Source organism: Canis lupus, chromosome X (assembly GCF_003254725.2).
Source record: "Canis lupus dingo isolate Sandy chromosome X, ASM325472v2, whole genome shotgun sequence".
In the NCBI taxonomy this organism is placed as follows: Eukaryota; Metazoa; Chordata; class Mammalia; order Carnivora; family Canidae; genus Canis; species Canis lupus.
In genome coordinates, this window is record NC_064281.1 from 109,644,316 (window position 1) to 109,661,497 (window position 17,182).

General features: G+C 48.2%; 1 protein-coding gene across 4 annotated transcripts in view; it reads right to left on the bottom strand.

Annotated features, from left to right (window-relative positions):
* FGF13 (fibroblast growth factor 13) overlaps positions 1-15,245 on the bottom strand; it is a 497,912-nt gene extending 482,667 nt beyond the window's left edge. Inside the window, exons 1-2 of one of the 4 annotated variants that reach the window (XM_025460883.3) lie at positions 15,076-15,245; positions 13,743-13,961 (exon numbers count right to left, since the gene is read on the bottom strand). In XM_025460883.3, coding sequence (XP_025316668.1) covers positions 13,743-13,791 — 49 coding nt within the window. In that variant the 5' untranslated portion in view covers positions 13,792-13,961; positions 15,076-15,245. Of the gene's footprint in view, positions 1-13,742; positions 13,962-14,631; positions 14,740-15,075 lie in introns of those variants that run through there. The other 3 variants (XM_025460886.2, XM_025460884.3, XM_035711547.2) reach the window with 3 other exon arrangements.
* Positions 15,246-17,182: the final 1,937 nt, after the last annotated feature.

Below are 17,182 nucleotides of genomic sequence, written 5' to 3' on the forward strand. Positions count from 1 at the left end.
AAATGCACTAAGCTAGGGCCCTACCACTAATGGGCTCTATGACCCTGAACAGGTCACTGCCTCTCTATGGGTTTGATTCCTTCTTCTCCACAATGGGAAAGTTAGATCAAATGGTTTTTATGGTCCCTTTCGATAGCTATAAGCTCTGATTAAGAGCCTGTAAAGCATGTGGTGAAGGCTGAAGAACAATCCCAGTGTACATAATACCACTGAACAGCACACTTAGAAATCATCAAAATGGTACATTTTAAGCTGTCCCTTTACCACAATAAAAAAATTTTAAATAAATAAAAATTTTCAGGGCATCTGCATGGTGCAGTCTGGTGAGCATACAACTCTTGGTTACGATCTCATGGGTCATAGGATCGAGCCCTGCATCAGGCTCCATGCTCAGCACAGAGTCTGCTTAAGACTCTCTCACTCTCTCTCTATGTCCCTCTCCCCACTTCTAAAATATATAAATCTTTTTAAAAAATAAAACAAAGAAAATGTTTCAAAAACAATCTGGGAAGCAAAACCAGCCACTTTGAGCAATAACTTAGAATTGCAGGAAACCCAAATGCTTCAACAGGAGGCCTCCAGGCTTGGCGTTTATTTCTTTATTTTTAATCAAGTAATCCTTGGTCCCCAAAGAAACATTCAGATACATGGAAGATGATGCTATTAAAAGAAAACCTTTTCATAAAACAGTAAATCCTTTAATACTGGAACTACCTCCCATTCACCATCTGAGTCCAATCCGCACAAGTAAAGCTTTCATGAACTGAGCCTCACCTGTACACAATATGGTCAAGAGCATGCACCCTAGCAAAAATGTCACTCTCGCTAGAGCAACTCCTCTCATTTCCTCCAGCCATGGAAACTAAGCAACTCAACTTTTGGCTCAAAGGCAGGAGGACAAGTTTATTATCTTCGGCCAGGTTTTTCAGATCCTAGGGAGATACCCTCTGCACTAAAAATCAATACAAGATTTTCCAAGGTGTTCGGTTTTGTCACTTGTCTGGAGACAATGGCCTCCGAAAAGAGGATGGACTATCTTACTTCCCTTCCTCCCTTTCTGTGCATGCTGCCCTTTAAAGACATGCTCTTTGTTCTGCAAATTCAAAGGTTGCTTTTATGTCCAGTGGGGTGGAGGGAGAAAGCTGTGTGTTTTTTAAATGGTGAAATCTGTCAAAGTCCCAAAGGCTCTTGTGATACAAACCAGGTCATTCTATACAGCCTGAACCCCCAATTCCGTAGGGGAAATAGGAACCATTTTTAACTCAAAGTAACTAGCAGTAGCAGGTGAATGCACTTGATTGGTCATAAGCAAATTATAGGGACACCACTTGGGGCCTAGAGGATGAGAAGAGCTTGGGGTGTACCTAGGCCTGACCTAACCCTCACACTCCTACCCGCCCGCACGTCATCTTAGATATAGACAGGAAAGTGGTGGTACCCAAGAAGGGGAGTTCCCTTGTCATGTGCTCTGGATTGGCAGAAGGATATCTGAGAAGTCCCACTCTCACCTCCTTGAGCCCACCCCACAAAGATCCACAGAGGCTCAAGCCACCAGAATGGTCAAACTGAGCATTCACCTCTACCATTCTGAGAGCATCTCCCAAGCTCCCTTCCAGCCCTGCCCTCTATGGAAGGGTCAAGGCTGTGAAGTTCTCTTCCTTCCTTAGTTTCTCCTACAGAGGAGGCAGTGAGAAGAAGAATTGGAGGTGATACTGTCAAGGAGGAGAGAGAAGAGGAACACAAAGAAGAAAGGAAGGTCCCAAACAGAACATCTGCATGGGCAAGATGAGCAGGGCTGGGGGAATGCAAGAGGTTAATTAATCCAACCCAGGAGAACACCGAGGACCCGAAGCACACAGTTCATTAACGATGCTGGGCACACCCGTCAGGGCTCCAACTCACTGAACAGTTGTGGAGATAATGAGGATATAGGTGAGGAGTTGAAAGCTATGGACCCCAATGACACCTAATTTCCAGGGGTCCTTTGATGTCTCCAGGACACTGTTTTCCCAACTCACCTGATGATTAAGAATCACCTAGACACTGTTTACAATTTAGATTACCAAGCTCTCTTCCTAAAGTTCTGATTCCGCACACCAGGAAGAGGGTAGGCAATTTTTTTCTCTAGCAAAACCTATAGGTGATTCTTCGGGCAAGCTTGAGAAACACTGCCCAGAAGCAGTAAGTCCCTAAAACTGACTGTGCCTTAGACGTAACTGATGAGACATAAAAAATATGGGTTCCTAAGCCACTGCTGGGGGATATATGTGGGAGGAAGTGATGCTGATGCCCAGGCAGGTACAGGAAGCTCTCCTGTGGTGATCCCTGGACTGAAGATGAATAACCCACGTCTGACTCCCTGCAGGCTGCCCCCTTGGTAGATTGGCCTGGCCAGGGCCCCAGTGGCCATGATGGGCACTATGATGGGCACCATTCACTGACATATGACCAACATGGATTAGAGTGCTTGGTGTAATGATAGTTTGTTTCTTCAAAGTAAACTTGCAAAATTATCAGCTCCATGAAGGCACAGATCGTTATCTGTCTGCTACCTGCTGTATTCTCAGTGTCTACAGCAGTGTTTACAGTACATAGAAAATTCAATAAATATTAAGCAAATTAATGGATGAATTAGTATAACTGAAATCCATTAAATTGGAGTATGACTGTCAAATGTGTGAATCTATAGATTTGTTTCAGTTGCCAACAAGCCTACTAATAAGAACCCTCTAACTCAAATAATCAATATGGAAATTACTACTATTTTAGTTGTGTATTATCAATATCACCACTGACCAAACCCAATGTTGCTAGCACTGTCTTTGATGTTTTCCATACATTATTTCGTTCCATATTTAAAATAGGCATGTGAGAAAAATATAACTATCTTCCATGTTGGAGAAGCTTAGAAAGATTATTTGCCCAAGATCACACAAAGAGTAAGTACAGGAACTCAGATGTGAACCCAAGTCTCTAAAATCCGTGCTTTTAACCATGTAGCCATGTTTACGTGGAAGATGGCCTACTATAAAGTAGAAATTATACCCCAAATTAAATTAGTAAGATTAAATCCAGATGGAATGTTGCTGCCATTCTAAGGGCTTTTGGTATAGTCTGGAGTTCCAAAAAAAGAAACCTAAGAAGGATGTTGACCGCTGTGGTTGAGTAACACATTTACTGAACATGTGTTTTGCGAAAAGGGCCCTTGAGGAGGTTACAATCTATTTGGGAAGCTAAAACATAAGCAAGTGAAAACTTCATCATGAGATTTGTCCAAAGTAGCCCATGGGCACTGCCAGAAGCCCAGTGTTGGGAGGTAAGCAGTTCCTATGGGGAGGGTGGAAGACAGGCTTCCTGGAGGAAGAAGAGGAGAATCATAAAATGTAGAAATAATAGGTAGAACATTCCAGATCAAGAAACAGTGGGAGCTGGAGCAGAAAAGGCAGTTTGAAGACAATTCATGAGCAATATTTTGTTTATATTATTTTTATTATATGATTATTATCATTATATATGTCCACTGTCGGGAAAATAGAAGATACAAATTTTTGAAAACTATAAATATTCTATAAGCCAATCAACCACTCAGAGATTCCTTTTACTGTCAATTCTTTCAAGATTTACTCTAAGCATATTGCATGTCCCTTTATTCAGACATATGCATGTTTGTCTACATGCATTTAATTTTATGTTTACAGATTTACCCATGCATATATTATGTATCTTTATATATGCATATTCATATATGCACATTTATAAAATACTGATAATGTTTGTGGCACCCAGTGAGATTGAGTTCAAGGTGGTACGGAACAACTGTTCACACCCACAGGCACAAAATCACCATCTCTCCCCTTCCTCACCCTTGAGTCCACAGCCAGAGTGCATATGCTAAAAAGGATGGCGCTGAAGATTATTTAATAATGTAGAAAAGCATTCTAATATGTTAATGAGTGAAAAGAGCAGGTCAAAGTCTATACTGCATGATCCCACCAAGACTCAAAGGTGATTACCCATGTATATGCATGTATTCTAAAATTCAGAGAAAAAAAGACTGGAAGGACAATCTCAGAAAATTAACCTGGGAGTGGAACCCTTGGGTGATACTCTTATCTCTGGTTGTAAGATTTTCCAAATTGTCCCCGGTCAACATGCATTATTTTGTAAATCTGAAAAAAAAAATCAGTGCAATGAAACAGAAGGAAGGTAAAAAGCGTACAAATGAATTCAGATCGGCCCTGAATGTTCTGCTCAAGACTCCTCCTATGTTTCTGAACAGCTAAAACCGAATTAGCTAGTGAGGATTAGAGGAAGCAAAGCTCTCCGGGTGGCCAAGCCCTGACTTCAAGGCTTTGATGGGGATCTGTCTCCTGGGGCTGCCTTTGAGGCGCAGCGGGTGGGTCGGGGTAGCGGGAGCCGGGACGCCTGGGGGGGCCTGGAGGGCCCCCCCCAACCTCGCGCCCTTCGGCCCCCTGGCCGCGCGGCGATCACGAAACCCTTCCAGCGGGGCGGCCGCTCCCTCCGCAGCGTCCCCGCGCTGGTGGGCCGGGCCGTGGGCACCGGACAAGTGGGCACAGCCGCCGCCGCCGCCGCCGCCGCCGCCGCCGCCTGGAAGGCGCTTTGTCATGCCCGGCGCTGAGCAGCGCTCCGCCAAGTTTCACCTTCGGTGACACAACTTTTCCGTGTTTCTTTTTTAGGCAGCCGCCACATCACGAGGCTCATGAGCACACCGAGGTCTGTAACAGACCCGCCTGCCAGATCCACGGCGACCGAGGAACGCGGGTGACCCGAGCGCCCAGCGCCACCGTCCTGTCCGGTCCCCGGCTGGTCGGGAAACGAACACTCCCTGGACCCGCAGCGTCGAGCGAGGAGCGGCCGGCCCGGTTGCCCGGAGCCCGGAGAATGGCTCGCAGCGTCCTCAGCGCTCCGAACGCCGCGCGCAAACGCAAGAGCCCTTGGAAGTCTGAACGTTCCCGATCCCCCCCCCCCCCGCCCCTCGCACCCCGAGGGGAGAGGCAAGCAGACACACAGAGAATCAAAAGCAAAGGCAAAATAAGCGGGTCAATTCACAATACTTTCAAAGTCACGCTTGAAAGAAGATTCTGAAAATATCCATAGGCATGTTCAAGAACTGCACTCAGCCTGCCTTCTTTCGGTTGTTTACTTCTACTTTTAACAGCAAGCTAAATATTTTAAGAACTCGATCTGTTGACTAGCCCCCAGTTCAAGAGCAGTAGAAATGCCACCTCCACAATTTGGAGGGATGTTTGAGCCCTGGGTTTCATGTTTGTTATTCAACTTACCTACAACCATGCGATACACCCTTTACTGCTCATTACAGCCCCTAAACATAGGTTCTGCAGCACAGAGAACTACAGGATTCCGAACTTTGGGAAAACTATAATTAATATGCTAGTTCAAGGCTGTGTCTCCATTAACAAGATATATTTTTGGAAATATTATCTAACGGAAGGCAGCATAAACAGTATGAATGAATAAATAAAGCTCACACTTTATTTTTCCATTTAAAATGAGTTATATAATAAGTAGTGAAAAGCCTCTTCCATGGAGCTACACTTTAAGGAGTAGATTTCTTCACTCGAGTTAATATAGCTGTCAAGGGAGAAAATTCAGAAATGAGAATTCTCCAATGAGCCCAGTATATATCCTAAGGAACGCCATTCAGCTAATGAAACCACTGACATCTGTTGACAAGAAAAGGAGGGGGAAGAAAAGGAGAGAGGGAAGCAGAGAGAATGGGGCAGGCTTGAGAAAGAGAAGGAAATGAGACAGATGATTCTGATGAGAGGCAGGCTGAAAGCATATGCCATGTAATAGGGGAAAAAAATAAACAACTGGGAGTTTTACCCAGCAGTGAATTAAGAGGAAGTGGCATCTTTAGAACACAGGTGAAACAAACTCCAAGACACAGTTCTGGAGAAAAGCACCATTATTTTCAAACTGACAGATGCTTAAATCTTATAAGTCACAGTAGTGGCCAATTGAGGGAAGATGTACACAATGAAAAAAAAAAAAAAAAGAACGTCCAAAGCCAGAGGAAAAGGAAGGGTAACTGTAAGGTAGGGCTGAGTTTCTTTTGTCTCTGTGTGCAGAGGCCCAGCATAGTGCCCGGTAGGGAAGAGTCGCCCAACTAATGTTCAGAGATTCTTTCAGCTGCAAGAGGACCATAGCCCTAGAGCTGTCATGCACGTATACACAGGCACACTCTTCCTAACCATGCCCACAGTGGCAAACAGGAAGCAATTTTGTCTTTGTGCAAACCGAGATTAGATAAAGAATCACCTGTGTTGCCTAGGGAGACACTATGACACAGTGGTAAAGAGGTGGATTTGATGGGTGCCTGGGTGGCTTAGTTGGTGAAGTGGCAGACTTGATTTCGGCTCAGGTCACAATCTCAGGCTCTGGGCTGGGGGTGAAGCCTGCTTAAGAGTCTCTCTCTCTCCCTCTGCCCCTCCCTCGCCCCCAAAAGACGTGGATTTGAAGTCAGTCAAACTTGGCTCAAACCCTCACTCCACCATCTTGCTAGCTGAGTGACCTTAAGACTGGCCTTAGTCTCTGAGACTTAGTTTTTTCATCTGTCAAATGGGAATACTATTAGTATGTATATCTATCCTTGATAGAACTGTTAGGAAGATCTCAGGAGATAGTTCATGCCAAATCCCTTAGTGCTTAGAAAAACTATTAAGACCCTAACCCAAAGTATTTTCCCAACCAACCTAGATGCCAGAAAGTCAACTAGACATTATCAGTTCCTTTGGGTTAAACCTCTGCCTCTGGCAGTCCTTAGTTAAAATGATAATATCCCCAGGCATCTATCAGATTAAACCAAAGTGAGACAGTGACAGAGCCATTCTGTAACAGACAACTTTCTGATATGACAGCAAACTGGAAATGAACATAGAACATAGCATAGGACCAATGAGTTTTGGTACATGTATTCCACAATTATTCATTAATTACTACAATGCCAGTCACAGTGCTAGGTGCAACCCACTATCTATGTGACCTCATAACGCTACATTCTATGTGGAAGCTTCAATTTTCTCATCTCTATAGCCGGTAAACACTAATCACTACTTTGTTTGGCTGTCATGAGGTTTAAATGAGATATATGTAAAACTAATAAATGCCTACTGTACAAGTACTCAGTAATTTAGAAGCTACTATACTAATGATAACTATCATTATTATTGTCATTGTTATTAAATGATGAATCGAACATACCCTTGCTTAATGGAATTCCTTACCTTGCCCAGAACATTCAACAAATACTCTTTATGGGCACTCAACAGGGTTTTGTACTGGGGGAGTCCCCAAGAAACCAGAGAAAGGATGGGAAAGGAATCTTCCTGAAAGGGGAGGTGACTGAATGTCAGAAACAAAAAGGGCATACTGCAATATTCCATTTATATTAAACTCAATAACAGGCAAAACTAAAATATGATGACAAAAATCAAAAGAGAAGCTGCCTTTGAAGAGGGAATAACAAGAGAGGAACATGCGAGAACTCCCTGGGGCGATGGAAATATTCTATATCTTGATTTTGATACTGATTACATGGGTGTAAACTTTTGTCAAAATTAATCAAGAGGCACACTTAAGATCTGTGTAAGTTACTGTGTATAATCATCAATTACCCAAAAGGAAATTGGGTTCATTCTATTTTTTTTTAATGAACTATTTTCTAATTTGGCTTCTGACCAGGCCTGCCTTTCACCAAAAGATATTTTCTTTTTCTTTTTTCCCCAGCCCTCCTGACAGGATCCAGAAAGAAAAGACATGTACACCTGAGAATTCCATTAGGCCAAATAGTGACTGTCCAAACCAGATCTGAGGTCTCCACAGAAAGGTGAGAGCAGGCAGGCCAAGCAAGCAACCCAGGTCACACCAACCCTACTGCACCTCCTAGAATGTTGACCCCAGCCTTACACCAACCAAAGCCAAGGGTGCTGCCAGAGTTCAAAATTATCAGGGATGCCTGAGTGGCTCAGTGGTTGAGTGTCTGCCTTCAGCCCAGGTTCTGATCCTGGGGTCCCGGGATCAAGTCCAACGTCGGGCAACCTGCATGGAGCCTGTTTCTCCCTCTGCTTGTGTCTCTGCCTCTTTCTCTCTGTGTCTCTCATGAATAAATAAATAATATCTTTAAAAAATAAAATAAAAGAATCAACAAGGATACCTACTACCCTCTCTGCCCTTTGGCTCTGGAGAATGTCATTAGCCAATGACACTAAGACCGTTTCCATCTGCAACTCAATGCTAAAAGTAATTTCAAAGGGCAGAGGCAAGCATAGGGCATAAAGGCAAGCATAAAGCATAGGGCCTTTACTTACAGTAATCTCAACATACAGTCATTGTAATTTGGGTTTCTTGTCTATTACAAACCCAGATTTTTAATAAACTAGTCCCCATTCCCATCGTGCCCCAAGAGCCAAGATTTTCTCTCTTTCCTAATATGAAACTGCCATTTTCAGGAGCAGTGGAAAATACTGCTTTAGAGAAAAAAATAAATGGTCCTCCAATTCAAGGAGAAAATAGACCTGCAGGCTGGCGTGGTAGTCATAATGATCACTATACACTATTGCACGTTCTTTAGGAAATTAATGCTTTTACCCAGATATCCACATCCCTAATGAGTGGTTCATCAAGATAAGGCATTCACCAAAGTGACAAGAATGCCACAGTAGAAAAACTGTCAAAAATCTGATTCAAGTGAGTTTGTAGAACCAGTATATCACAAACAGATAAGCTATCTTTCAAGTTGATAAGGACCAAGATGAATCGTGTTTCCCAGTACAATGAACCTTAAGTCCACTCCTCAGCCTGTGCTGAGAAATCCTGAGGCTAATGTGTCTTCTAGAGAGGCAAACAGAAATTGGTGACCACAGACAATGATTTACGCAGACGTTTATCTTCCTTACTAAATACTAAAAGCATATGTGTTAAGCTTGACCAGGAAAGAGTCAAGTGGGATCCCCTCCACCAGCAGGATTTTAATTCATGGGTTTTTTTTCTCCTTGGATCGTTTAATCGTGGCAATTATTTTCTATTCCTTTCAAATTTCTCAACTCCAAAAATATAAGCCATAATGAACCAGACACTAGAAAGCCTTTTTATTGGATATATTTGAAGAGCTGCAACACATTCTGGTTGTTCTGTGTTGATTGTAATTCCCAGAATGAGGAGTTGATTTGAACATAAAACAGCACAGCTGCAAAGAGACCTGGAATGTTAACAGCTTCATCTCCCTACTCACTGCCTCACAACTCAGCCCCCCAGTTTACCACCCAAACTGTGACCCCCCAATCTGTCCCCTGTTCTGATCCTGTTCTCAGGGCCACTATACATTTCCCTGCCCTAGGCATGGGCCTCAACCCTTTCCCCTTCACCCACAGCTCACTTTCTGCTTCTCACCCTGGCCCCAAACCCAAGTCCATTCCCCCCTCCAACCTCACCCACATCTCCACCCCAAGGATGCACACTAAACGCCTTGAATGGGTTGAACTGTACCCGAAAGAGACTTCAAGGAAGGAACACTCAGGAAGGAAGAAGATACAGCAACCCTAACCCATGTCCCAACATGCTCCTCCTTCTCGCTTCAGCCTCTGTCAATAAAGAAGCTGCACACCACTAGAAATCATAATGAAGAGGACTGGGGCGGGGGGCACTGTGCAGTCCTCTCCTACACCTATCCCCACAAACAGATTAACACTTCTGATTCGAGATCGCCTTGGCCACACACTCTCATCAAGCCAGTGACCACTATCCTCAGCATAGAAGAAAACATGGGGTTTATGACACTCCGTAAAACCACTGGTCCATGACGATTTATTCACAAGGTGAAAAAACAAGTCCCTACATGAGTAATAGGTAGATTATGATTGTTAGTTTTTAGTGAGAAGTCACCAACGTCATGATTTCTTGTGGGTAAAATACCTCTAAACACCTGCTTTGCCCGGCCCAAATCTGAGAGAGACACTTGACAGAAGCTATTGCAGTAATCCACCAAGACCAAGATGATCTTTTGGAATGGCATTCATGGTTCAATACTGGATATGCTGGCTGTGTAACCACAATGCCCTGTCCTTAGGTATGGTTAGAGAGACTGTTGGAAATGGACAGGAAGGGAGCAGAAAATGAGCCATACCCACAAATGCACACTGGCACCACAATCTATTACAGCAACAGCTGTGCAAGTGGCTGGCTTCTTGGGCTATGCGTGGAATTGTCGTCCATCACCGGCAGCCAGCATAAGCCCAGCCTGACGCTATTACAGACCGTCTCACCAAGAGAAACCACAGCCTACATTACACGGCCTCAAAACTTGCCTGGTTGAGATGGCTCTCCCTAGGCACATGGTTGAAAACACATACCCAACTTCAAACAGGTAACTACAAGCCAAATGGTAATTCCAAAAAACGAGAATTGGCTAGCACTTTTACTCAATCCAGGGATGGTTTGGTTTTATCTGTCAGCAGGCTACACGTTTTCTGAATGTCACATAACACAGTTGCGGTAAACCAGACACAGCCTTAACCGAGTGCTTTACCAACAGAGAACTGCCGAGAAGATTTTATGTGACAAGGTAGAGAAGAGTGAGTCAAAGCTAAGGGACTATCTACTTGAACAAACAAATGTTATGCTTTCTTCTTCCCTGAAATGGAAATAGGTCCTCCTGTTCAGAAGCTGAATGCAGCTAACTATACACCTATCTGCCAAATTAAAAGTTTATACAAAGCCTAAAGAAATGCACAAAAGGTGATTTGCTACACAAGAAGCCATTTTCATAGTTTCAAACAAAATCAAGATTCCCATCCCACCCCACCCTCCAAGGGGACAGACTATCTCATCTGGCTACGTTACTGAAAAGATTATAAAGGATCACTGCCCATCACTGAGACTGGTCTTAACCTTCATGAGTTGAAGAAAATGTCATTTAAATACAACTGGCAATTGATGTGTGTGAAAGCCGTATTTCGTTCAGCAGCACAAAATAACTTAGTGATTCCCTACTATCTGTGCTTTAAGAACTCTAGAAACACTATACTGTATTATAATCTTCTAGGCTGTGGGCATGAACCCCAGATGATGGGGTGGGAGGCTGAATTTAAATGAACAGGAGGCTCTGAAAGCAGATTATGAAATTCATTCAAATAATTGACTTGATTCAACCATTTGTCACACTGTTGTTCAAAATCATATATGTGTATATTCAAAGTATCTATTAAACGTTCAACTCTATATTCTGCCATGATGCAAAGAGTGTGCTCATGAGTCCCTTAAACTCAGAAAAATATTAAAAATGATCCAATTGTAGGAAATGTGTAAATAACCAAACCTCTTCATGAAACTTTATTGGTTAAAATAGAAATAGACCTGGTATCTTTCATCTCTAACACAAAAAGTAGTCTTTAAAATTTGGTCACATAAGGCTTTGAACATACTTGAAAGGAGGAAAAGCTAACTATCACGCATTGACTATTTTCAAAATGCTCTAAATTCAACAACCAACAGAGGCAGAAATGGGACTCCCGCTCTCAGCAGCCATAAGATTCCCATCTCCTGGGGAAAGTAAACTCCCTTCTTAAAAGTTGTCTTATAAAATTACTTTAAGTTCTTCTAATTACAACCATAATTCCAAATGCTAATTACATAATTCCTACAGAGAGGTATTCCGTTTCAAATGTGGTGAGTCAACATCATAAAATATTATGACATACGCCTAGTAAAAATTATCATTATCTAGTTACAGAAACCTGTCCTAATGTTTCCAGACTTGTTACTCATTTTGGACAATTGCAAATTATATTCCTAAGACAGCAACTCACTTTCCATGAATGAATTCGGACTCAGGGTCCTCCCAAAGGTAACCTAAAATAAATGTTAGGTAACCACCTGCTGGAAATCGGGAACTAAAATCCCAGAAACAAATCTCAAGTACTCCCAGATTCAGAAGGGAATCACTGGCCTAGAACAATTTGGCGCTACAATCTTCCATTGCAGTTACCTCTCCAGGCCCTCACGGCAGAACAAAACCTTTCAGCAAATCTGAAGGCATTTTCTTTTAAACCTATGAATGCCTGTTTAAGACAAACTACAAATAGGAAAGCTCTGGAAATGCACACCCAGAGTTCTACTTTCTAAGTGACTGTTTCAATCAATCTGCGCACCTCAGCCAGCAGCTGGGAGTGGGTAGGGAGGAGCCTTGAGCCAGGCCAGTGGCAACACTGACCCTCAGGACCACAGATCTATAGCCCCCCCCCCAAACTTGCCCACCTTTCCTCAACGCTTTGCCTAATTGGAAGAGATCCACTCCATTTAGAAATAAGGATAAAGGCCCTGAGCTGAAGACTTTGACAACTTTCAGCGGGGGAGGGCTGGTGCTGCCCTAGAATCTCCTGGGGAAGGGAAGCTCTCAGATGGGGAGAGGCGAGAAGGAGGAGATGAGAAAAAGGAATAGGGACAGGAGTGGGAGGCAAGGGGGCCCCAGAGTGCAGGGAGGAATGAAGGGCCCCGTCAACGAAAGCCGGGGCTCCCTCTGTGCAGCCCCACTTGGGCTGCGGTTCAGCGCGCCTGAGGACCTCGAGCCGGCCCAGCCCACTCGAGCGTCTGCTCTGTGGCCGCCCGACGCTCGCCTCTAAGGCACCTGCCGGTTCCCAACTGCTCTAACCACACCCCTCTCTGTGCCTCTCCCCGCACCCGGGTCTCCAAGGATGCGGTCTCCAGTCTGCATTCCGGAGCGACGCCGGGTCCTTCGCAAGGCAAAGGCCAGTGCCGGCGGGGGTCAGAAGGAACCCCCCCTTCCTTCTTCTGAGTTCTCCCCGGGTGTGAGCCCTACTCTGCTGCGCCTCCCCAACCCGCCGGTGGGAGGCCCCAGGCCGAGATGCACACTCCGGGGGACCGGCGGCTGGCGCCCCGGGCCAGGCGGCTGAACCCCAGAGAGGGGAGGGAGGGGACTCTCCTCCCTCCCAGCGGAGGCCCGCTCCCGCTGGGCACTAGTGGCAAGGGGACAACAGCCTTTGTTCTCCCGGGGCTTGGCGAGGCTGCGCTGCCGAGGCGCGGCGCGGGCGGCGCCGGGGCACCGGGATTGCTCACTTTTGCACGCGGCGTGTTGAAGGTTGCAAGCTCCTGCCTTCTGGGGAGGGGGTAGAGAGTTGGGGGAGTAGGGGGTGTGAGGGGGAAAGGAGCGTGGGGGGAGGGGTTAGGCGTCTCGGCCAGGCTCTTTGTTTGCATTGGGGGCGGGGAGAGGGGTTTGAAGGTGGATTGGAGCTTGGGTTTCTGAGAGTGGGGCAGATTCCTGAGTATGTCACCATGTTGCACCCGCGCAGCACACATATGCACACTCGCGCACACGCACACACATGCACTCGCACAGATAGGCGGCCGGCTGGTAGCAGGCAGCGCTGTTCCCGGCGCTCGGGGCTGCAGCAGCTCGGGTCGCCCGCAGCGCCACCACGGTGCGTCCAGAGGGGGAGTGGAAGAGGCTGGAGGCACTCGCGGGGCGACAATTCCACGAGGAAGGAGGGAAAGTGGTGCAACCCCAGCCCCCCCCCACCCACCCAGCGGCCAGCCCCCCCCCCCCCCCTTCTCGCCCGGGGTCGCAGAGGTCACGGGCAGCTTAGGCTCCAGCAGGAAGGCAGGGAGCCACCGAAGGGCGGCGCGCACGCGAGGGGGCGAGGGAAACCAAGGGAAGGGAAGCCGGCGGACTGGGCGGGCGGGCTTACCCTTAGAAGCATCTTTCTCCTCTTTGGGCTTGGTCACCTTTCCACTCATAGATCCCAGCTTGCTTGACAAGGGTCGCCCAGGAGACGGAAGTCCTCGCCGAGCGGGCCGGACTTCGGAGAGTGCTTAGGGCGGCAAGTCGCGATCGCGAGCTCCCCTCGGTGTGGCTCGGGGCGGAATCCGCTTTTCCCCACCACTGCCGCCGCCGCCGCCGCCGCTGCCTACGAGAGAGTGGGGAGGAAAGGAGAGGGGTGAAGGAGGAGCCGCCGCCGCCGCCGCCGCCGCCTCAAGCCCGAGCGGCCGGCCACGGGAGGAGCCGCTCGCCTTGCTCCAGAAGTGAAGAGACAAAGCGGCGTGGCGCTCCCTCCGCGCCCCGCGCCCGCGGCTCCGGCCCGCCCGCCCGCTCGCCCAGGGCCGCGCTCGCAACCCCCGGGGCCGCCGAGAGGTGCGGCCGGCGCTCTGGGCTCCGCCGCCGGCCTCCCCGGGCTCCGCGCGGGCCGCTCTCCGGGCCGGCGCGGGCCGCGCGGGGAATCGCCTGGGTGGGCTGCCCGCGCGCCGGCGGGCTCCTTGCCCCCGCCTCTCTCAATCCGCCGCGGGCCGCCAACTCAATCAAAATAAAAACCCGAGGAAGGTTGAAAAAAAATCAAAACAAAGACGAAAATATTCACTTAAAAATAACGAGCCTCCCCGAAAGGGAAATGTTTGAACATGTGATGAGCAACGTGTGAGCCTGTTACACCGCAGAGCCGCGCAGCTCCTCGCCCGCGGAGAATCGAGAGGGGAGGGTCGCCTCTTTCTTTCTGTTTAATCAATTTTCAGGTTGCTGTGATTTTGCCAAAAGGGGGGCCCGAGTGGCTCGCGAGCAGAGGAGCGGGAACCGAGGGCCCTTACCTGCTCTCTCCCTACACCCACACCCCCTCGGAGCTCGCCCGCTCCCTCGCTCGCGCTCTCCTCCCCGACAACTCTCCGGTCCCAGAGAGCCGCGATCCAGCCCGCGGCGCGTTCTATATAAACGGCAAGGTGTGGGCACGCGGGGGGCGGGGGCGACGAGGGCGGGGCCCATTCGGAGCCACCCGCCGCCTGTAGTAAAAGGAGAGCTCGGCAGGGGCGCGCCGACGTCAGCCGCCGGTTGGCAGAGCCCCGGCGAGCCCAGCGGAGAGCGGGCGAGCGTGGCGGCCGGGCGTCCCCGGCCCCTCCTGGGCGGGCAGGGCCCGCGGGCGCCGCCGCAACGGGCTCGCGCCGTCCGCCGCCGGGATCGAAGCCCGTCGCGCCCCCAGCCCCCACCCCGCCCCTCAGCCCGCAGCGCTGCCCGGGCCCGCACGAGCCGTCACCTACACTTTGGGGACTCCGCTGTTGGCAACTGCCTGCAGCGAGCGGCGGAATCTCAGTCCGGGAAGTCGGCGACTCGTTGCCTCCGGCTAGCTGCCCAAGTTGAGACAGCCGGGCTCTCCGGGCAGGGAGGAGGGCGCGCTGGGATCCGAGTGTCACTAGGGCAGAGAGTGAAACTGGCCGCGGCGGCTGCCACCTCCCACCCCCACCCCCACCCCCTCACGCAGGCCCCTCCTCCCAGGGCTGATCGCTCTGGTTGGCACGCTGCGCGCGAAGAGTGCCCACCATCCAGGACAGCCAACCCCAAGCAAAGGGAGTGAGGTGGCGCTGGGGGCGAGGGCTGTAGAGGGATCAGTGGTATCGGCGTCTCGCCTGGGGCGCGCTAGCGACAAAACACAGGGAGGGACCCCGAAGATTTCAACTACAAGGAAAACTGCTGGAAAATTGTACAAGGGAGGGGGCGACTGAGGAGGGAGATAGAGCCAAGGAAATGGAAGAGGGGGGGTTACAGAGTAGCTAGGAATCAGCCCTGGGGCGATCTGGGGAACCCTGTCCGCGATGGCCCCTTTTTGGGCGCGCGGAGACCCGGGAGCCCGGCGCCGGGTTGAGAGGCTGGGGGTGGGTGGGGGGCGGCCGCTACCGTGCCTTGGTCCTCAGAGCTGTCCATTAACCAGACCCAAGGCTCCAGCCTGGCGGTGGAGACTCGGCAGCGACTCCCACGCAGAAAATCCGTTTCCCACCCAACTCCACCCGCTCCTTAATTCGGTTTCGTTAATGGCATTAAACCAGGCAAAGAAATTATATAGATGGATTAGTCCCACTGAATCCCAGGCGGTAACTCAATTACAAGAGCCTGCTGTGGCTTTCAAGACCGGGAGAGTGGGCTGCCTCCCAAGCCGGCCCGGGTCTAAAGGTCAGCAACTCTCTAAACTCAATTTGCAGCCTCCGTCCTCGGGCTGGGAGGAACTCCAGGTCTGTTTTTCCTGTAAATTATATCTGATAATCGGGAGGCTGATGACACAATGTAATTATCCAACCCAAGGTTAGACCATTAATTAATACCCGTACTTTGGGAAAGAAGGAATCTCTCTTAAAATGACCGGAAATCAAAGGGGGTGGAGACTTGGATGTGTTTAGAGGAAAAGTCGAGGGAAAGATGGTATAGAGTCCTTAGAGAGCGAACACCCAATAGTCGGTTACCATGGATTTAGTGCCTACCTTGCACCAAGCAGCACACTAAAATCTTTACATCATTATCCTAGTTTATCTTCACAACAGCCCTAAGGAGTGTTGATACTGTTCTCTCCATTTTACAAGTGAGAAAACTGAGGCTCAGAGAGGTTAAGTTACTTGCCTGGAGGTCACACAGCTGGTAAGTGAGGAAGCCTAGACAAAAAAAAAAAAAAAAAAAAAAAAACTAGGAGAGCCAGGATAGGAACAAGGCGAGTCTGTCATTCTAGACAGTGCTCTATTAGACCACATAGTCTCTCAACACTCCTACTAGCCTATTGAAAGGTTGGGGGGGGCACATTTTTACTGGACCTGTCTCTGCCAGACCTAAACCTCTAAAACTTTGCAAACTCCCTTAACCCAGCACATTCAAACACACATGCATGTGTACACAAACACACACACACACATTTTATTTGTCCACATACCCCCAATAAGCCACAAGACCTTTTGGGGAAAGGGTCAGTCTCTGTCTTGGGAAATATTAAGCATGACACTTAGGTCTGTCCTGAGTATCTCAGCCTTCCTGCTACATTAACATTTCCAGATTTTCAGGCAAGTTCTCAGCACTGATAAGACTTCCCCCTTCCCCTCCATACCCTAGAACCAATGGCATCTCTAGCAGAGCTAACTTTCCTGGAAGCCAGATGTTACCCTGTTCCTCGAAGAACATTAACTAGTTATCATATGAATAAACCTGGGTTAGTTAAGATGATTCAGATGAGTTGAGATGTCACTTTGGGAGTATTTGCAGGATCTGTCTACCCATGAACACTAAAGTGTGTTTCTTCACTATAAGCCACTCTGCAAAAGAAATAATCAGAGGATAAAGACAACAGACACCACATGCAAAACCAAAACCATGATGTGTGTCTATACGGGG